Source organism: Magallana gigas, chromosome 9, assembly GCF_963853765.1.
Source record: "Magallana gigas chromosome 9, xbMagGiga1.1, whole genome shotgun sequence".
NCBI lineage: Eukaryota > Metazoa > Mollusca > Bivalvia > Ostreida > Ostreidae > Magallana > Magallana gigas.
In genome coordinates this window covers 44,271,913-44,294,101 of record NC_088861.1, presented here as the reverse complement: position 1 = coordinate 44,294,101, position 22,189 = coordinate 44,271,913, and the positions used below count along the sequence as shown (strand labels likewise).

General features: G+C 31.3%; 1 protein-coding gene across 7 annotated transcripts in view; it reads right to left on the bottom strand.

The window, feature by feature from the left end:
* Positions 1 to 961: 961 nt before the first annotated feature.
* The window catches only part of LOC105329135 (adhesion G protein-coupled receptor B1), a 35,433-nt gene continuing 14,205 nt past the window's right edge, over positions 962 to 22,189 (bottom strand). For 2 of the 7 annotated variants that reach the window (XM_066071047.1, XM_066071053.1), the window contains 28 exons: positions 18,431 to 18,562; positions 17,868 to 18,005; positions 17,301 to 17,438; positions 16,404 to 16,634; positions 13,656 to 13,718; positions 13,357 to 13,515; positions 13,091 to 13,231; positions 12,727 to 12,825; positions 12,524 to 12,618; positions 12,185 to 12,379; positions 10,790 to 10,861; positions 10,518 to 10,623; positions 10,296 to 10,433; positions 10,012 to 10,075; positions 9,303 to 9,441; positions 8,209 to 8,261; positions 7,769 to 7,877; positions 7,542 to 7,645; positions 6,447 to 6,549; positions 5,532 to 5,709; positions 5,338 to 5,407; positions 5,163 to 5,229; positions 2,871 to 2,956; positions 2,543 to 2,669; positions 2,150 to 2,444; positions 1,881 to 2,006; positions 1,707 to 1,775; positions 962 to 1,515 (listed from right to left, as the gene is read on the bottom strand). In XM_066071047.1, coding sequence (XP_065927119.1) covers positions 2,355 to 2,444; positions 2,543 to 2,669; positions 2,871 to 2,956; positions 5,163 to 5,229; positions 5,338 to 5,407; positions 5,532 to 5,709; positions 6,447 to 6,549; positions 7,542 to 7,645; positions 7,769 to 7,877; positions 8,209 to 8,261; positions 9,303 to 9,441; positions 10,012 to 10,075; positions 10,296 to 10,433; positions 10,518 to 10,623; positions 10,790 to 10,861; positions 12,185 to 12,379; positions 12,524 to 12,618; positions 12,727 to 12,825; positions 13,091 to 13,231; positions 13,357 to 13,515; positions 13,656 to 13,718; positions 16,404 to 16,634; positions 17,301 to 17,438; positions 17,868 to 18,005; positions 18,431 to 18,562 — 2,897 coding nt within the window. In that variant the 3' untranslated portion in view covers positions 962 to 1,515; positions 1,707 to 1,775; positions 1,881 to 2,006; positions 2,150 to 2,354. Of the gene's footprint in view, positions 1,516 to 1,706; positions 1,776 to 1,880; positions 2,049 to 2,149; positions 2,445 to 2,542; positions 2,670 to 2,870; positions 2,957 to 5,162; positions 5,230 to 5,337; positions 5,408 to 5,531; positions 5,710 to 6,446; positions 6,550 to 7,541; positions 7,646 to 7,768; positions 7,878 to 8,208; positions 8,262 to 9,302; positions 9,442 to 10,011; positions 10,076 to 10,295; positions 10,434 to 10,517; positions 10,624 to 10,789; positions 10,862 to 12,184; positions 12,380 to 12,523; positions 12,619 to 12,726; positions 12,826 to 13,090; positions 13,232 to 13,356; positions 13,516 to 13,655; positions 13,719 to 16,403; positions 16,635 to 17,300; positions 17,439 to 17,867; positions 18,006 to 18,430; positions 18,563 to 22,189 lie in introns of those variants that run through there. The other 5 variants (XM_066071048.1, XM_066071049.1, XM_066071050.1 and 2 more) reach the window with 5 other exon arrangements.

Genomic DNA, 22,189 nt, shown 5'->3' with positions numbered 1-22,189 from the left:
TGGTTTGATCTATTTTGAGCCATTTGAGCTTTCTTTAATCGCCAAAGCAGTTTCTGGAAACTTTGTAAAATGTAAATAAATGACGGATTATTCATAGAAAGAAAACAAAATGGCTTACAATCAAATGCATACTAACAAAACAGGCTTTTTCTTTTTCTTTTGTATGGAATAGAAGAAAATATATTCTAGAAATGAAAATAGGATGTGGATTCTACTATTATTGATGAATATAACATGTAGATATCATTATCACACTAACGCATTTTAATATGAAATTGACTATAACGTGCGTGCTCAGGCAGGAAGGCGTTGCTGGTTTCCATAAGAATATTTTTTAATTGTCTTTGATGCGCAAGTTCTGTTTAATTATTTACGGTGCATAACTTTAAAATAGACATTATCATGTAAACTTAAAAAAAAACCAATTTAATTCATTTGTTTTCAGATTTTTTTCTAATAAGTGTTGTCATCATTATGTAAAAAGAATCCGTGCCTTTTATCATACAGGCAATAACATTTAGACATTTTTGAAATTGTCAAACAGAAAATATCTTGCATTTATACTCAAATAAATAAAATTTCATTTATATATCCTCTTTAAAATGTCACTAATGTAAAACGTAGGAAAATACATAGGTTTTTTTGTAGAACAAAGATAAAAGACACATCGAATACTTAATATATATTTTAACTAGTTTTTACAATACCCCTATATACATTTACCGAAAAAAATGATCAAAAATGAGTGTCAGCCAATTAATAGAATCTATCAAATGAAAAAAGTGGTATTATAAAGGTTACGCTGTTTAATTACTGAATTGTTAAAGAACCCAGAGTACATTACTGCAATAACTTTTCTTTTGTTTGTGACATAATGGTGTTCATGTATAGCTCAGATAATAGTTTTAAAAAGTTATAAAGTTTTCCTAAAGAATACATATCAAATCATGCAGAAAGTTAATACAATTATTATTTTTATGATAATATCATAATATTTTATTAAAAAAGATACATATCTGTATAGTAAATAGGTCTTGTATGTTTAATGAGTAACATGGGGAAAAGGGGGGTGGGGCGAGGTAAAGCACAGACAATTAACACAGACAAGCTACCTATAGCATTCTTTAAAAAGGATTACGTATTCACCGTAAAAGTAACAATGCATTCAATTAAATGCTGAACCTTTTCCATATAATATACATTAAAATCTTGTACCTTGAAAGCAATTATGTCCCTTTCCTACCAAACAAATTCAATGTTAGTGGTGCATTTTAAAATGATACATAAATATGCATACATTAGCTAGTAAAGTGCATTAATAATATTGATGAATGTGCTTTCATTATGCAACAAATAACACAGTTTAGGGAACACATTACATAAAGTTCACAGGCATTGAAACCAAATAATCACATCTATAACAAAGATGCGCATACAATGCATTGTCTACATTTCTGTAATAGTGTACTTTTTCTTCCAAGGGTTTAAATTGAAAGAAAATTGAAATCGTCTTCCCTGTAAAGAAAAAAATTACCATATGACAACACGAAATATTCATTGCAAAAACAAATAAATAATGCAAATAATTTCTGAAAATCGAAGTACAAAAAGGAACGTGTTTTTATGAAACCATCATCATCAAATATGTCTTTTTTTTTACCATTATAAATTCAAAAACCAATTCACCAACATGAATGCCGCTTTACCGTGTTCTCTCTCGCTGATTCCAGTTCTAAAGTATTGATCGTCGGTTCATTTTCGGAAACCTTAAAGCTCTGTGACGAATGCAATAGTATTTTATGAAATTTATGAAATTATATTTTGTTTTAACAGCTTTGTCAGAGAGATATATACAAAATACTTGGACATGTATGACTCACCTTTTCATGGGATAAACTTGTTGAACAATCAGTAGACAATGTTTCGTCCAATACAATCACTTCGGAATCTTTCACTTTATTTTTACCTCTCTTTAAAGCACGGATTCTTTCAATTATACCCTTCCTCTGTTTAAAAAATGCATTACAATTCATTGAGGTTGGGAAAAACTATTTGAAAGAAAAAAATTCTTGGACAGGTTTTGAGAATTTTATCATTTTATCATCATAAAAATGCTTATAGGTAATTTTATATTAAGTTTTTTTTTCACCTTGACTTTAAACGATTTGGAACCCAAGTTTGAAGTAAGCTGACTTGTTGCAACAGTAGTAGTTTCTTTTTTGCTTTCTTCAGTGATACTTTTAAAAGCACTGAAGGCGGGGTACTCGTGTCGCAGGGCTTGCATCACCTCATCAAAACAATTCCTCAACATGTACACATGTCAGTTAAAAAATATAATTACACGTATGAATATTTTATAGTCCAAAACTGAAATATATTTCTTGTAAAAAAAAAAAACGTACCTTTTTTTTTAGCACAACATGTGAAATGAATATGAAAAGGCCCTGAAAAAAAGTATGTTTATAGTATCTTCTGTTTAAATACTGACAGAAGATAATTTGACACACAATTCCAAAAATAAAAAGTTAATACTAAAGCTCACCTGACAAGAATTTGCAATGACAAAAATATACTGGAATACATCTACATGTTCATTAACGGCCAGAATTCCAAATAGCCAGGTTACTCCAAGAACTGGTATGAGAGTTCCCAGTGATCGCAGACCAGATCTGTCAGGGTAAGTATATTTAACTTAATTTTCTGTAACTTGGTCTATAAATTAGTCGAGGCTTTTCTTTTACATCGGACATGTGAACTAAGATATTTTGATAAAACATGATTCACCAAACAGTACTATTAAATCAGTTCTACATTTCTTTTGTCTGTTTTTGACTAAGGTTGCTTAAAAGTTGCTTAAATGTTTCACTCACGTTGCCTTTTTCTGTAATGATGACTTTGATATTGCGCTTGAAGCACATAGTACTCTTACAAGTGTAACAATTATTGCAATGTTTAACTGAAATACAATCAAATTAAAAGTAAGTGTTAACAGTTAGCATGACAAAGTTCATTTTTTTAAAATAAATAAACTGTGTTATTATTTTTTTATTGATTTACTTTTTAATTTATTCATTTATCGTTAACATTGTACTAAATTAATAAATACAATTATCCGTCTTATATCTATAAGACACCAACATCAAAGACAAGAGTCCCAGGGCTCACATTGCTAATCTGAGCAACTTTGGTGACAATTTTCATCAAAGAAGCTTCATAAAGTATACTACTATCTATAAAATGTGATATATGTGATATAAAATGATCTTAAGATTTTTCTCCACAGATAGATGTAGATGTTTAACAATGAACCTCTTTAGGTATATTTTGTTATTATAACAATATACAATTAAAACTATATCAAACTGCTTTAATGCATAATAAGATAGCGTTACTGCTCCTGAAAAGACTACGTTAAAAAACCTTCCCATGCTATTAGTTAAATGGTTTGTATGTGACGTAATATGGTTAATACATGTAAATTCCATATAGAATTTACTGACCATGTAAAACCATATTAGGTTACATACAAACCAAGTAATGATTAAATCTTACCTACTGCCTTTGTTCTTATGGTTACAAAATAAATAAAAAAATGAAAATCAAGCTTCTATACAAGTTTTTACAAGTTCCAATTTGAGTACGAAAACTGACGTCATAATACACTTAGAATGACATCATAATGCTCAAGGGGAGACATATATCTTACTGATTATATAAGATTGACTTGGTTTCCACGTGAATGTGAATGCTGTTAACAAATGATTTTCTTACAAATTAGCAGGAGGTAAGATATAGTCTAATACAGACTTTTGAACCTCTGTAGAAACCCGAGTATAAGTTACATGATTTTAAATCTAAACGAATTTCTTTTTAAATCTTAAAATCTCTCTTTGTGGCCAAAGTTCACAATTTATAAACTACGCTTTATCAGGCTTGCATAGTCATATCACATATATATGCTTTATATACTTCAGTTCTTCAGAAGGTTTTCTATTTAACGTCCTGTAACAAACATTAAATCCCTTTTAATTACCAACATTTGCCCAGTGTGTGTTTGATCTTACTACATAATTTGCAGGAAAAAAACCCGATTTTTTGGTGACAATATTCCAATAGTTAATCATACAAGAGAACACAAAAGGTCTTTAAATGAATAGTTTTTTTTATCAGATACATTATATTCTTTAAAAGTTTTTAGAATATTTAAAAGATTTTTTATTCATTCCTTTGTTAAAAACTGCCTTTAAGTGTAGTCCCACCTTACCCTCCAGGTTTATGATCTGAAGAAACTTACATTTATATTTCGGAGGATAATTTTACACAATGTCTGAATTTTTTGGCTAAACGGTTTGTGAGAAACAGATTTTAGATTTTTTTTTAAGACGGCAACTATAATTATCATTTATCTGTTCTCCTTATAAGATTTAAACAGATTCTATCTTCTTAAGGATTTTGTATTGTTGAAATTGAACCAATGGTGCTAGAGAAGAAGTAAAAATGTAAGAAAATTTAAGGTATCCGATGCATAACGACCACATTTTTTACCTAATAAATGAATGGTCCGATATTCTTAATCATGATATCATTTTGAAGGTGTTATCAAATAAAAATACTCCACCAAAGTAATTTTCAAAATATTAATTATGGTCCAACTAATTACACCTTGAATTTTGCATTGAAGTCTATGGGCAACGTATGTTTTTATTAAGATATTGTAAAAAGTAAATTAAAAATTGTAAAAATCTTTTTGTTAATACATGCATAACCTTTTTTTTTTAAAATAAAAATATGAAATAAAATGAATCATTTACCGCAGATATTTTGACAAAATTAATTCAAGGGGAGATAACTCTTTAAAAAATGTTAAGGTGCGAAATGACTGGCTTCTTATATGTTGTCAGTCCTTTGATTTTGGTTCATTTCACTTTCATTGTTATCTAGCAATACATGTTTAACTGGTTTAAAATGATAAAAAAAATTTCAACATCCCTTCATCATACATTGAATACCTTAAAGACACGCAGACCGACGGATACATAGACAGATAGACAGACAGATTCCGTTCAACAATGGACAGGAAAGCTCTCTTGAGCTCAGATGACTCAACATGGTTAAATAAGTATTCGATAAAGTTAAAAGTAAAGTATCATAATTAATCTTACCACGACAATTAAACAGACAGGAATAATGAACATGTATAGGGAACCGCTTTCCATAGACAACCAGCAACTAAATATTCAATCATAATAATTCAAACCCCAAATAGCAAAAATGAACACGTAATATTAATATCAGTTTCGAATAGAAAAATATAATTTATCTAAATTAACTACTCACTAAAATCGCAAGTGGTAATCCTTTCCCCAAAATGCTCCAACATTTGTTACTGTGATCACGGCAGGAAAACCTACAAAGAATGCAGAAATTTACGTTTATGATATGTTGGACGATATTGAAGGATACCTCCTGACAATTTATAGTTGATTAACATTTAAAAGAGGAGCATATATGACACAATCACTAGTACCAACCCCATATTACCAACAGAAACCAGCGGACTCTGGATTTAGACTTGAAATTGTTTGCCACATACATGGCGTAATACGTGACAGTTATGCTCATGAAGTAATAGACGCCCATCCCGAGCATACTGAAGAAGGTCACCAGGAAAAGGTAGTGAATGATGGCCGTTATTGCGATACACATATTCTGAAGAAAAAAAAATCAAAGATTATCAGAAATCTCTCTTATTCCAATCTTTGACCCAAACGGTGTCAAATATTTTCTTTAATCGACTCTTTTACCATGGAATTTTGAGTATTTTAGTTTAGGGGGTGGTATGAAAGAGGGTAGAGAAAGAGAAGGGAACAATAGGTATCAAAGTCATTTATATGTTAGTTAATATAAAGTAATAAAAATATAATTTCTTCTGCTATATTTTGCTTACAAATTCCTTCCAGCTTTTTATGAACACATTTTATAAAATATCACAAATAGTTTGCCAATCCTTTTCATACTCAGCAACTGGGCAAATTTACAAGATTCCAATCTGGTGTTATTTAACTTTTTCTTTGAAACTCTTTTGGTTCAAGGTAAATTGAGTTAAAGTTTGTTTTATCTTTGAATTAAAGGCCGAGTATTTCACCATCTATACAAATATTAATGTAAAAGATAAAAGTTCATTTGTATTGTTATCAGTATTCCTTTTCAGAAATAAGAGGCTGACTGTAAGTTTAAATTTCTAATACAGCTGATTGTGTTTACTTAATTTAAGTAAATTAATCAAATATCAATTTGCGACCAGTTTCCCATTTAATTCGAGCCTCTATATTGAGCTAATTAAAGAAACCAGTTTTTTGGAGGTTAAATTGATTTGTTAAATAAGTTGTGGGATTAACAATGGACATGTTCAACATTGATGAGTTCGCGTATACGTGTACACGTACCTCATTTTCTGTCAATTCCACCGCAGATAAAAATATGATATAGGACAATATCAATGAACTACAAAGATGCAGCATTATTATGTTTTGGTCACTTTTGATATATCTGGAAAACAAAATTTGATTTGAAGAAGGTTTTCCAACGTATAATTTCCAAAATAGCAAAAATAAGATTAACTTGAGCCGAGCTCGTTGCAAGCAACGAGGAGGTCTTCCGTTACAGCATCAAGTCAAAAAGGATTGTCAATCAGTCTTAATAAAACCATCTCCTCCTTAATGTAACATCCTGACTGCAGATTATTGAATATTTAAATATCTCGTAAAACAAATAAAGGCATGTCTGTGATAAGTTGGGGATATATTATGACAAAAACCTGCTTCTTTAAAACACTATTACGCACAAGAAGCTTTTCCCTATAAGCAAAATGAAAGCGGGTATGCATGTCCTCATGTGAAGCTTTTAACTCTCATATAAGGCAATATCCAAACAATACTTTATTACAATTAGATTGATAAGATAATGAAGGACAACTTAGTTATACAGCAAAGACTTTCCAGGTACCTAGATGCCTTCTTTAAGGGGCCAGCCCCTTTTTTGGTCTCAAATGAAAGCCCTTTAACGTATGCACAACTTTTGTTCTATATGCATTTAGAAAATATTTCAAACTAAAAAGTTACGAAGCAAAAACATGAGTAAAAATAAACAATTTTTAAAACATAGATTTCAATTGTGTAGTTCAAGTAGCACAATTGGAAAAAACCAAAATACAAAAATCAGAGGACAACATTCAAAGCGTCAATTTTAAAGATTTCTAACTTTGGAGTTTTTGCTACGGACCATTTCGGAGCCTTTGTCCGGAAACGAATGCCCCTAATTAAAATTTAAAAGGGAATAACTCAAACACGGAAGTTACGATTTCTTATTTTTTTTCTGACTTAAAAATTAAATCTTATTTACAACACACCCTTAAAATTGGAATGAAATCGGATGACATACAAAAAGGTTATTTAGGTTTAAAAATCGTCTAGAAGAAAAATAACAATAATAAAGAATTACCATCACAATCAGTTCAAGGTCTTCCGTTGAAATATACATACCTCCATATCCGGACATATATAATCAATGTCATAACTGTGAATAATATGGAAATGATGACACCACCCAGAGACATCGTTTTCAAGGACTGCTTGTCTTTCACATTCTAATATGAAATTCATATCTTATATATTTATTAACTATTTTGATAACTAATTTTCCTTTAAGGTATGTATATATAATTTAGAAAAGAAAAGTAAAGAAAAGAAAAAAAGAAAATTAAGCTCACAGCTGAATATGGCCTCATCAAAATGGCAAAGTTCGTAAGATGATTGCATTGGCACTTTGTTGTACTGTGGTCGCTTTGTTTCATTTTGCATCCCCTTTCCGTCCATTTGCTAGTTCCGGCAAAATAGAAACGATTGAATATATTCATTTGCAGATAAAACGATTGTAACCCGTTATTTTTCTTTATATGCCAAACAAAGTAAAGTCCTATAAAAATATAATCATATCTTAATGATGATGTTTACTAAGAATATAAAAAAAACGATGAGAATACCATCTATTGTTGGTTATAGAGCTTTGATTGTAGAGTTAGTATTTTTACTTTCAAACAATAGGCCAATGGCCTACTTTAAAGGTTAGTGACTTCCATGTTTTTAATAGTAAAAATAAATCCCTAAAATATTACATCCTGAGAAAACAACATCTTTAAGGAAAGCATACCTTATAGCAAAATCCCAGGAGACGCATATGACTTGCATTCTTTTAGATTCAATCTAATGAAGAAATAATGCAAATTGAATGAAAAAAATTGATATTTTAGGAACCTGATATTTATCATTGCAATTCGTTTACGATATATTCAAAATGAAACACTTGGAATCTCCCTAGTATCTGAATGGAAGCACATTAATGGAAATAACTTTATTTAAAGCATATGTATTGTTTGCAATTTAAAATCGCATTTATTTATTTTTACACAACAGCAATTATAATACATGCAAGTTATCATAGATTAGAAGTTGTGTAAGATTATATGCAATGGTCGACATCGTGACAATTTGCAAACTGTCAAAGAAGGAAACACTCAGTTTGCTACGTCTTAATACAATTTTCTCGCAAATTCCTAGCAAAATCGCAAAGCATAATAACTGAACATATATTTTTTTGTATTGTGCATTTACCATACATGTATACTATCTATGTAAAATAGCTGCTTTTTACCTCACTGTCTGATTTGTTTAATAGAAAAATGAACAGCTTGTTTTTAAATCTTACGGGAAAAACACGGTGATTTTGAAGTACGGTACGATTTTCTTTGAAAATCCATCTAAATCTGATTTCAGTCTTATTATTTTCAAAATCTTAACCACTCAATAAATTTAACTTTAAAAAAGGTATTTAAAATTCACCGACGCTCTCTGTTTTTTGTGCGTAGGTTTAAACTATTTACGATTTCTTTTTCAACAAATATTGAGTTGTCATTCTTATTGAAGCAGGTTTTCTAGGTCAACACAATATATGTATAAAACAAAGATTATATCATCATGTACAACATATGTAACTTTTATCAATACTCTATCACATTTAAGCTTCGGTATCAGGAGATCAACATACAAGCTCGTATGTATTGTCTTTAAATTTCTTTATTATTTTTGTATCATGTATCAACCTGAAGATATACCCACCCTTTTATACACATATACACATCAACTCAATTTCTTAAAAATGTCCCTATTGTACAAAATATGTTATTGTTTACATATTATAAACATAAACTGTTTTTGTAATTGATTTGATAAGTAATGAATTCTTACTTGGTTGACGTGTTTAAACGTTAAATTCAGTGGCGGATCCAACTCCCCAAAATCAGCCTGTGTTGTAAGAGAGAGTACTGCAGAATTGACATATTCCATTTTCTTTGGTGACGTTTTTTCTTCATTTTCATTATCATTTCTGTTTATTTAAAAACATGTTATATAAATACATAAAGTAATTTAAAAATTATTACACTGTAATACTATGCAATAAATTTATTTTCAGGAATCAAAGATTTTAATCCAGAACTTGATGTCATTGAAATTGTGAAATTGATATGCTTTTGAAATGTTGAAAACTGTTTATCATCTCAATTCGGTAAATCTATTGACACTAGGTAAATATCAAATCAGAGGACCATGCTTGGTTTAGTATAGAATTGCATCAAATATGTTGTTTTATTAAATTTTAATTGTCTTGTATATTTTGATCTATATCATAACTTTCAAGAATCATATCGCGACTTTCCAGAATCATTTTACTACAAAATAGTTGCGTCGTTTTTTTTTTTACATTTACGTCTAAATTTTATTAAGATTTTAAAACGTGCTGCGGTTCTGCTGCCGACGAATGCATTTCCTAAAATCGTTTTAGGTAATCTCTTATCGTATTTTGATAAAGTGTTTTTAATGGTTTTCTTTCTTTAAACACACGCTATATTCATTGTTATATAATGTCGCGATTACAGTTAAAATGCAAAAGACTAACCTGTGGAAATCAGAGGACAAAATGTCTGACATTGTTTTGTAAATTACAGCCACATAGTTGATAGCTATCAAAATGAAATAGAATGTTTCAGTGTGATAAACAGAAGTATACGGAATTTTTGCACAAAAAATACATTTTCTATTATCATTTTATTCTAGTTCGTGACATATTATTCTAAACTAGGGTTTTTAGTAATACCCATAATTTGTAACTTTTTTCTCAATTACGCAAATGGTTGTTTAATAGGTATATTCAAATACTGCGAAAAAGTATTATATTTATACCCTTTTCAGCATGTCCACCTTGTTTTGGTAGCTCGAGAAAGGTAGATGGGTCTTCTAAATTTCTAGAAATGTTCATCGAAGTCGGATCGGGAAAACGGATTTCTCTTTGGTCAATATTAGTTTTGTCAATTTTAAGCTCTTAAAAAAAGAAAAGAAAACACGGAAATAGGCTACCGTTCTAAAAAATTAAAATAAAACAATGAACTGTTCAAATATATTTACCAAAATTTGAGCCACTAAACTGAGTCGTTGTAATATTGTGGTTTTTAATAATAATGTCACTAAGGCGCTCCATAGTCTTTAAGAGAGAACTAGCATCCTTTTCTGACTAAAGATAAAAACAATGGGATTAAAAAGCTGTCTAAATTCAGTTGAAATAGGAAAAGATGTTGTTACAAATCCGATGCAATTTGCTTCGTCATTTTTAATTGTAACCATAAATTTTCCGAAAGAAATATAAAGTAAATGCCCTTTAAAATTCAAAATGTATATACCTCTTTACTGACAATAGACCATGACCTCGTGTTATTGGAGGACAAAACATTATCGACAACAGCATAAAAAACCTGTGAACATTCAAAATTAAACAGTTAAATAAACGATAAGGAAAACAACCCCCTCACAGAGAATTAGATTAGTTATGCTGCTCCTATTTATCATACCAATCCAAAATACTATTTCATTACATGGCCTTTTTTATTAAACCATATTTTATATATAACTAACTGTGTATAAAACATCGCATTTTGATCTAAAATACTTTTTATATTTGTATTTGATCCCAAATGATTTTTAGAAAGAAATAAACACTAGTAGACTTGTTTTTCTCGAACTATTGGAAGTCTTTCCACCTCATTATTTTATATGATTATAATATTTTAGTTTTAATTCAATTAATGAAGTATTTTCTCTGCGTTATTTTATTTCAAAAAATGTCAAACAATTTAGTATGCAATTTGACTTTTGACCTTTATGTCATTTTGACCGGCTAATGTAGACGCTTCCATCCCAGGTGAGCCGGAGTATCTATGATTATTGGTTCAAAAGTTGTTAGTGTTTTTAATAAATGCCGAAACCTTCAGAGGCTATAATTGCTAGAATGGTGAGGTGGACCCCTTCGGTATAAATAGAATAAAAGAACCTCTAAGTGTACTGACGACAGTGGTAAAAGCTTCAAGTATCTACCTCTAACGGTTTATGAGGAGTAGCATAATAACAGCATTTTTTCAATAGGGACAATGCCTCTGTAATTGTTTCAAGGTAGAGGCTAAAGGGTTATATTTTGAAATGTTGTAAGAAGCCCTACTACATCCATGAAAAAGTTTATCAATACCTTCATTAACAAAATAAATATGAAAGCTCATTAGTACACATATTTTAAAAGACCTTGACCTTTGATCTTTATGTCATTTTAATCGGCCAAGGTAGACGCTTTAATTCCAATCAATCCGATGTCTCTGCGAGGTTAGGTAAAAAAGTTGTTTTCAAAACTTTCAGGGGCAATAACTGCTAAAAGGGGGCCCCAGGTCTTTTCGGTAAAAATAGATTGAAGGAGCATCTAAGTGAACATAACGCATTAGTAAAAGTTTCAAGTCTCTAACTCTGACAGCTTTAGTGATAACAAGCTTTTCATACACAAGGGCAATAACTTTGTAAGTTCTGAGAGCTATCAAGCAAAGGGTCGTTTGGTACCATAACTTTCAATGGTCAATTCTATAAAGATTTTTTTTAATCTCTCGTAATAAAAAGCTGTCCCTGGAAAAAATGAGAAAGGTGGAAAGACCTTATTGTAATTTTTCATTTATTATTCCTTATTGTTTTAGCAACCAAAAAAGATGGCTTGTAACTTATCAGGAAATGAAATAACTAAACAAAAAATGGTAGATTACCTTTTTCTCGATAATTGACTGGGTAGAATTAGTGACGTTAACAATTTTTTCTAAGATATCCAAAGAGGAACTTAGGTCTCCAGAATTGATCTCATTCTTAGACGATGTTAGATTTTGCATGACTTGTAGAGTATTGTTCATCGTCTCTTGAATTTTCTCCTTATTTTGAATTCCGTCTTGTATTATACTGTCTAACTAATAAACAATGCATTTTTTATTAAAAATTGATATAGATCTATAAAGTAGTTTGATCTTTGATTGTATAATTGTGTCTTATACAAAAATGTATATATGTACAAATGTCCATAGACAGTAAGTACTATACAACAATAGAAATACCTCAGTTGATGCAATCATTAAAGCTTCGTCCATGCACTTTAGAAAGCTAGGAGACACCCATATTCCATCTGAGTTACAATACCTTGTTACAAAGCCTAAAATATATTAATATATATCTTTTAAAATATTGAGAATGTGTTTTCATTAATTTATTCATTAGATTTATGTTTTTTAATTTAGAGAGCTTAATCAAACTGTGATACCGATTTGATTTTCTGGACAAGGTTCTTTTTTAGTTGTTCCAGCAAGTGTAGTATTCCATATTATACCGTCTGATTGTTCACTTTTGCATCCTTTCTGTTCTACAGATTTAACAAAAGGCAACTAAAATGAGCAATAATTCATCGCAATGAATCCAATTTATATACCCACCCACTCCTAAACCATTAAGCAAAAGAACAATAAATATGATTTTATATTTCATTAAAAAATTCAAAATAAATAGTTCATCATTTTTCCATTTGGAATTTCTAACTTTAAATAATATCAATATTTGCATCATGTGTTTATTTATTCAATTGATTTGTTTTACTCCTCATTTATTTCAAAAATTCCTTTTTAACTCACGTGGTTGAATAACATTTATATAGACGGACACGGAAACTTGGTAATCGTAGCCGGAGTGTACACAGGTGTATCTACCTGAGTCATTGCCTGTTGCTGACAACTTTCTCCATATAGTGGAAAAATTAGTATAACTTTCACCAACTGAAAATTAAAGTGAACACTACTTTGTGAATTGGTTTTTGAAGCCCCCGGAAACTCCAATGAAAATATTCTTTTTTGATATATTAAGGAAACAATTTTTAGGTACAGCATATTGTTTATCAAACCTGAGAGTAGGGACCCATTTTTCATGAACACAATCCTTCCATTGGTGACATGATACAAAGATTCTGGATTAGATACTGTACATTGAAGGTAAATATTGTCTCCACTCGGTACTGAAAAGTCAAACTGCGGATTCGTCTTAATTACCAGTTCAGGAATAACTACAAAACACAGAACATCATTTCTACGATTTAAAAAGGCAACAGTTCCACGGCATTGTTTTTTTTCAAACTAATTGTATACTTGCCATTAACTTACTAATATAATGTCATTTTAAATGGTTTTGAAACGAAAATCTCACCTGTAACTGTCACTTTCCGTGTTACGTAGGTCACCTCATTAGATACAGTTATTTTCCATTCACCTACAATGACAAGTGTTGAGAATAACAAACATTCCTTTCCAAACAAGAGGCCCATGGGGCCACATCGCTCACCTGAGCAACAATGGGCGTTCAAAAGATATTGTGCCATATGGTCCCTCGGTAGAATAACAAAAAATAAATATTGTCAAGTATTCGAATTTTACACTTATTTTTGCATACAAGTAATCATTGACATTGTACCTTCATGAAATACTATTTTTTACCAGAATAAGAAAATCCTACGCAAGATATAAAACTAAACATTTGGTAGGGGTACACTGTTAAGTTGTTAACTTCCAATTCCCTATATTTTCGTTCTGCCCCCCCCCCCCCACTTTGTAAAGCGATCAAAATATATGAGAGCATATAGGTACATTTGTTTCATCAACTACTTACTTGTTATTGTATTTAAAAAAAATATATAATAGTTATTGTATTTTATTTAAAAAATCCTACATGTATAGATGTGAAGAAGAAAATTGTACCTCAATGTGCTCAATTCCTCAAATTAAAACATTCAAAAATTTAATTTGTCTTCTCCATTATAATTAAATGACTGTTATTTACCTCGCGTACAAACTGTGCGTACAAACGCTGTGATATTTTCTTAGGAATAGCGATTATTATTATATCCCCATAACAGAAATGTGTCAGAACTATGGAAACTGTTTTAAAGATGTCGTTTTTATTTACTCGTGTCTGAAAAACTATCAAAATTGATGTAGATTTCACATTATTCATTGTATAATGAGGGGACCCCAGAGAGTAGGTATATACAGAATATCATTCTTTTATTTTGTTTGTACAAGTATTTAACATACTCTAATTCATATAGAATTTCTAATGTTCAACCAAAATTTCAGCGTCAATCGTAGAATTATAAGCAAGATACAGAGCTCACAGTTTCCCTAGGTTTGAGTCATATTTTGTTGACATGACTTTATTACATTCAGCTTAAGATTTTTAACTTGGTATTTCCTATTCAGCATTTAAAATGGAAAAAAAGAATGGCCTAAGATTTTCAATTCTTTTATTCACTCACGACCAGTTCATTGGTATTTAAGGTTCAAAATCAGTTTATACAAATGTACACAAACACAGTCAAGGATCACATGTACAGTAGGAGTAATAATGACGAAAAAAGGTTAAGTTTACAATACAATAAGTTGTTAAAATTGGTTTCTGGAAGAACAGACTTTGAAAATTTTCTTAATAAATATTGACAATTTCTTTTTCTTTTTTAATCTTTAGTTTTTAAGATCTGTGTACAAACATAGAATTGTGAGCAAATCTCTTTATCTTGCTTATAATTCGAAGCTTAACACTCAAATATGGTTAGTAAATAGAAATTGTAAACAATTAAACACAAGAAACATGCATGCACTATGACAAATAAAGAACACAATTTATTTTTTCGAAATGAATCATATATATACATGTATATATACCTACATATTTCCTTCAGCGATATCAAACTCTATTTAAACTGAATAAACTCGAGAAAATGCCGAGCATCGATCTCAACAAAACCTATTGCATTAATCTACCATTACGCAAAAGATAATGCCGAATTACAGATAGAATGAATTGTATTTCAGTACTTTTTTGATACATCAGATTTTGCTTAATTTGCGCAGGTAAACAGTTAACTGTTTGATTTACCGAAGTCTCTGTTTGAATTGATACGTAAAATCACGAAATACGAGAGTTCCCAGGTTAAATTACAAAGCATAAATAATGAAAACGAAACGAAAATCAGAACAAGCTAACACCAAAGTCATGTGTGAAATCTGTCAACGCATTGAAATATTTAGCCTCAATTTACTTCACAAAATCGGCACCAATATATTTTGCATGTTTCAAAAATTTCCCGTTGCATAACAAGCAAATTCATCATAGTCAGATCGACCCTTTTTCGTATAATGTCATGGCTGCTTTAAACAAAGAACCTCGTTTTAGAAGTATGGAATACGAGTCTTGGTAAAATGGGTATGCAAACCCGGGCCTTGGCAAAATAAAAGCCGGGGCAGATCGGCAATTGTCAATTCCAAATACGCATTATTTTGCGGCAATATTTACAGCGAATACAAATATAACTGGTCCATCAAATATCCTGAAATTTTAATGAGATTGGCAGATTAATAACTGCCAATCTTTTGTTTTGACCAGGCAAAGTCTTGCCTACCCATTTTACCGGATGCCGAACCGAACCGAAGCTGAAACACGCCTTTCCTTTATCATTTTTTCGTAATAACTCAGATTTGAAACTGAATTAGACCTTAATTTTTGCAATTTATATTTTCCTTCCCATAAGGATAATTTATGCTAAACTACGTTGAATTTGCCTCGGTAGTTCTTGAGAAGAAGATTTTTAAGAATGCACACCCCTTTTTCTACAGTTTCAAGGTTTTCTCCGCTTTGAATACAGATCGGACTTTTATTTCTGCAATTTATATTCGCCATCCCATAAGGATGCTTTGTGCCAAATTTGGTTGAAATTGGATAAGCGGTTTTAGAGAAGAAGTTCAAAATGTAAAAAGTTTACAGACGGACGGACGGACAGACAGACGGACAGACGGACGACGGACAAAATGTGATCAGAATAGCTCACTTGAGCTTTCAGCTCAGGTGAGCTAAAAAACCGTAGACTATAGATTTCTTAAATAAAGCTGAATGAAAATTCACCTGTGTCACGCTGCATAACTCTATCAATTTGCAAAGTATGAAACGATGTTGCGTTTTTCATATCAGTAGATGTAATAATGAATCTTGCTCGTGAGGTGGTAATCATATATCCATCATGAAACCATTCGACCTTAAAATCTGAATGACTAAGTACTTGTAATTCGAACCAGGCAGGTTTGCCTTCTCTCAATTCCAAACTGTTACTTTTAAACTGAAGTATTTGTAGTATCTCTGAAATAAAAGAAATAAAAAATCTGGATCGTCATATTTATTTCGTTACTAGTTGAATACATTTTTTTTAGAAAATCAATGATGAACCTTACCCCAAATGAAAACACTTTGGAGGTTACATTTGCAAAAATAGCAAACACATCCAGAGGAAATAATGCATATGCTCAGACTTTCGAATCGTGCTTTTACCATTCAAATTCCGTAATTAATAAAAAAGTTTCATAATTTCTTCTGAATGATGTTACATGTACCTATTTCCACATGTAAATCAAAGATCATTATTATCCTATAAAAACAAATAATATTGTTACACAAAGAACAAATAAAAATGGCAAAATTATATATGTTAGCAGCAAAGTTATTATCACTATGGTACTCTAAGCAACAATTTAAATATATCGAACAACTGGCTCTTGATTACCCTATAATTTAAAGATGGCCTGCATCAATGCTGGGATTGTTATCGTTAGAATTTGACGGAGATAACTTGCAGTGTATCCACAAATCGGAAGAATTTTTTAAAAGTTATTTATTTGAATTAATCTATGAAAAATAAAAAATATCCTGGAGTATTAACTATCCAATTAATGTTTAACAAAGGCAAACCATTCTTTTAGAAGCACAGGTACACACCGATACTCCGTTTCTTACTTTGATTGTCCTTACCTTCAATACATTTCAAGCCTTGATATCTATCGTCACAGCCATCTATGCATGTGCCGTTGATATGATGACATTGCTGAGACTCAAAACAGTTTCCACAAGTCACACTGCAATTTGTACCATACATTCCACCATTACAGGCTGTAAACATTATACACCATTACAGGCCGTAAACATTATACACTGTATATGTTACTAGACGTGCAAGCTGCAAATAACTACATGTATATATATATATATAATATACACAGAATAGATTAAAATTATTTTTTCATTTAAAATTAATGCTAAATAGCACTATATTCACTTTTAAATAGTCATAAATATTCTTATCATAATAAATTGAGCGAGACAATCTCGTTGAAATACTGCGTTCTAAAGGGATTAAAATAAAGCACTTCGTGCTTTTCCTAGATCAGTTTCGTTCATTCTTACTTTGGTAAGATTCCATTCATACTTTTTCAATGAGAAAATATAGCGACGCTTCAAACGAAGGGTCATAAATCGTTCAATACACAATACAGTTTCTCTCTAATTTGCCGAACCTCTAACTTAAAATTATATCTGTACCTTCTGTGCAAATTTCCCCTTGATATCCGGGCTCGCATCCCTGTTCACAAACTCCAGTAATATGATCACATGTCGAGTTATTAAGACAGTGTCCACAAATGCTGCTGCAGAGCCCTCCATAATATCCAGCGGTACATTCTTGTTAATTTAGCAAACATATTGTACTAATCAATACTTACTAATTTTATTTTCATTGTTGTATTTCTTTTTATTGTTCATCAAATATGTTTTTATTATTCAATATATACTGATTTGTTTCATTATTGTGGCAAATATAGATTTGCTTCTTAAGGTTTTATTGTGGTCTTGTTTCTTAATGTTAACATCAATTTATACTTAAAGAGTGAAACAAAAGCAGAATGAATATCTGCTATACAGAGTTCATATTTCAAGACCGATTGGGTAACATTCGATTAACCGAATGGCAGAGGTGTATCCTGTGAAAACAGCTTCACTGGTTTCATTAAATCAAACCAACACGTTATCAAGTTGTTCCTGTTAACTGTAGGGATAAATTTAAAGTACAATGTACATTCTTGATTTTAAAAAAGAAAATGCGATACCTTCCTGGCAGAAACGCCCTGTCCATCCTGGATAACAACCGTATTCGCATTCACCTGATGATTTGTTACAGTTTCTACAAGTTGAATTACATCTTTTTTCGCAATTCTCTCCAAAAAAGTAATCATCACATTCTTGAAAAAAAGTAAACAAGAAAACTGTATTAAAACGATGTCTTTTAAGCTCACCTGAGCTAAAAGCTCAAGTGAGCTTTTCTGATCACATTTTGTCTGTCCGTCCGTCTGTCCGTCCGTCTGTCCGTAAACTTTTCACATTTTCAACATCTTCTCAAGAACTACTTAGCCAATTTCAACCAAACTTGGTACAAATCATCCTTTGGTAGTGTAGATTCAAAGTTGTGAAAACTAAGGGCCACATCCTTTTTCAAGGGGAGATAATTAGAAATTAATGAACAATTTTGAGAAATTTTCAAAATCGTCTTCTCAGAACCATTAAGCCAGGAAATCTGAAACTTGTTTTGAAGCATCCAATTCAAATTTGATTCCTATTGTACAAATCATGATCCCCGGGGGTAGGCTGGGGTCTCAATGGAGGTCGAAGTTTAACATAGGAATATATAGAGTAAATCTTTAAAAAATTTCTTCTCAGAAAATTACCAGCCAGGAAAGCTGAAACTTGCGTGGAAGCATCCTCAGGTAGTGTAGATTCAAAGTTGTGAAAATCATGATCCCACGGGGTAGGATGGGGCCACATGGGGGGGGGGAGTCAAAGTCTTACATAGGAATATATAGGGTCAATCTTTAAAAATCTTCCTTTCAGAAACTAATCAGCCAGAAAAGCTGACACTTGTGTGGAAGCATCCTCAGGTAGTGTAGATTCAAGGTTGTGAAAATCATGATCCCCAGGGGAAGGTAGGGGCCACAATGGGGGGGGGGGGTGTCAAATTTTTACATATTCATATAAAGAGTAAATCTTTAAAAATCTTTTTTTCAAAAACTAATCAGCCAGGAAAACTGAAACTTCTTAGCAAGCATCCTCAGGTAGGTTAGATGCAAAGTTGTGAAAATCATGACCGCCTCGGGGTAGGTTTGGGCAACAATGAGGGATCGAAGTTTTACATAGGAATATGATGAGTAAATCTTTAAAAATCTTCTTCTCAGAAACAAATCAGCCAGGAAAGCTGAAACTTGTGTGGAAGCATCCTCATTCAAAGTTGTGAAAATCATAATCCCACGGGGTAGGGTGGGGCCACATGGGGGGGGGGGGTGTTAAAGTTTTACATAGGAATATAAATAGTAAATCTTTAAAAATCTTCTTCTCAGATTCTCAGAAACTAATCAGCAAGAAAAGCTGACACTTGTGTGGAAGCATCCTCAGGTATTGTAGATTCAAAGTTGTGAAAATCATGACACTCCCGGGAGTAGAGTTCGCCCACAATTGGGGGGGGGGGGGCAAAGTTTTACATAGGAATATGTATGGTAAATCTTTAAAAATCTTCTTCTCAGAAGCTAATCTGCCAGGAAAGCTGACACTTGTGTGGAAGCATCCTCAGGTAGTGTAGATTCAAGTTGTGAAAATCATGATCTCCAGGAGTAGGGTGGGGCCACAGTGGAGGGTCAAATTTTAACATAGGAATATATATAGTTAATCTTTAGAAATATTCTTTTCAGAAACCAATCAGGCAGGAAAGCTGAAACTTGTGTGGAATTATCCTCAGGTAGTGTAAATTCAAAGTTCTGAAAAATCATGATCCATGGAATAAGGGTGGAGCCACATGGGGGGGGGGGGTGTTAAATTTTTACATAGGAATATATGGAGTAAATCTTTAAAAAAAATTCTTCTCAGAAACTAATCAGCCAGGAAAACTGAAACTTGTTTGGAAACATTCTTAGGTAGTGTAGATTCAAAGTTGTGAAAATTATGACACTCCCGGAAGTAGGGTTGGGCCACAATGGGGGGGGGTATAAAGTTTTACATTGGAATATGTAGGATAAATCTTTAAAAATCTTCTTCTCAGAAACTAATCAGCCAGATGATTCTTTATAATTGTTAAGACTTTGTCCCCAATTCTTCGGTTTCACAAGAAGGTTCAGAGTTTGATTTAGGTTTATATCCTATATATAAACAATTGTTAAGGAAGGAGTCTTTTCTTGTTTTCGACTTGTCAAACGTAAATTTGATTAATTGTTCATTAAATCCAGATGAAAGGAAATTAAAATAGTATATTTTTCTCCCCTTTTACTATCACACAACTTGGCTTAGAAAAAGTAATCAATGTATAGAATCTAACAAGGACTATATTTTTGGCGTAATATTGGCGTAGGAAAATATCACATGTTTCGCAATTCAGAATTGCTGCAGATTAATGAGTCTGTTTTAGCATTTTAAGATCAATTCTATGTAAGAATCAAAATTCGGTGGCCACGCAAAGTCACGGATTTTCTTCATACTTGATAATTTGATAGACTTTGGTAAGTACAAAAGCCTAACACCATTCGGTGGTTGCTATGTGGTCCCGTTGCCATGGTAACCGATGGTAAAGATGTAAAAATGGCATTTTAATGCTAATTTGAGAACATATTGTGAGTAATGTGGAGAACTTGGGGTTTCCAGGGTAGAATATATTATTAAAAATAGTTGTCATTTTTCAAAAGAAGGAAAAAAATTCACGGAGAAACGCATATTTTAAGAGCGTTTCTATGGTTAATAAACAGAAATTTTAAAATCTGTTTTCTTCATCTAATTTGATTAAAAAGTGCAAATCTTGGATTTTTTAGTAAACACTATTATGATTGTGCAATTAAAAATATAGATATTAAAATTGAGAACCGTTGCTATGGTAACAAGCTTAAAAATTAGGAAAATTATCAAATTTTTAGGCATTTTTAAATGGATATTATTCACTTATAATGAATAAATATATAAAATCAAATGGTGAGAAAAAATGAAGTATGTCCTTAACTTTTATGACACTTGAAAAAAATCTGAAATTTTTTACAAATAACTGCCGTTGCTATGGACTTTTCAAAAAGTAAGAATTTCTGTGTGATTCTTTACGCAACTTAATTTTCCATAGCAACAACACTTCTCTGTTGCGTAACAAAGGTTTTGGTGGTACATAATAAAAATTTAGATATATTTTTACAAGTTTCAACTAAAACAATTGCAAATACATTCTAAAATCAGGAATGAAAGCATATCAAAATAATATTCAATTTCTCAGTTTTTCTTAATTTTTGGCTTTGTTGTCATAGCAACGGATGTCAATTTTCATGATAAAATATATATTGCATGGACATTGATATGGATGTAAAAATTTAACAGTTTCCCATTTGGGCTTATTAAAAAACCGCAGAAAACTGATTTTAAAAATTTATAACGGTTTCCATGGTAACATTCTTAAAGTATTGGTGTCTCTATCAATTTTCTTATATAAGTTGAAAATAGGATAAAGGCTGTTTTATGTCTTTGGTAGTTTACATTAGTGGGCAAAACCTTCTAATATGGCTTCAAAGTAGGTAAGTTTTGCTATTTTTCCATCTTTAGCCTCGATTACCATGGCAACGGTAACTCCCAGCAACCAACTTTTAGTGGTTTTTTGCGTTTCAAACCTAGGTGTGTCCATGTATGAAATATAAGGAAAATTGGTGACTATGCGTGGCCAGACCCCTTTATAAATCATTGATTCTTACATAGAATTGATCTTAAAAACAATAACATTTATGTTGGATTTTTTTTACTAATGTGAACTAATGATATGATATTTGGGTTTCAGAATATGTTTTTAAAATATGATTTGC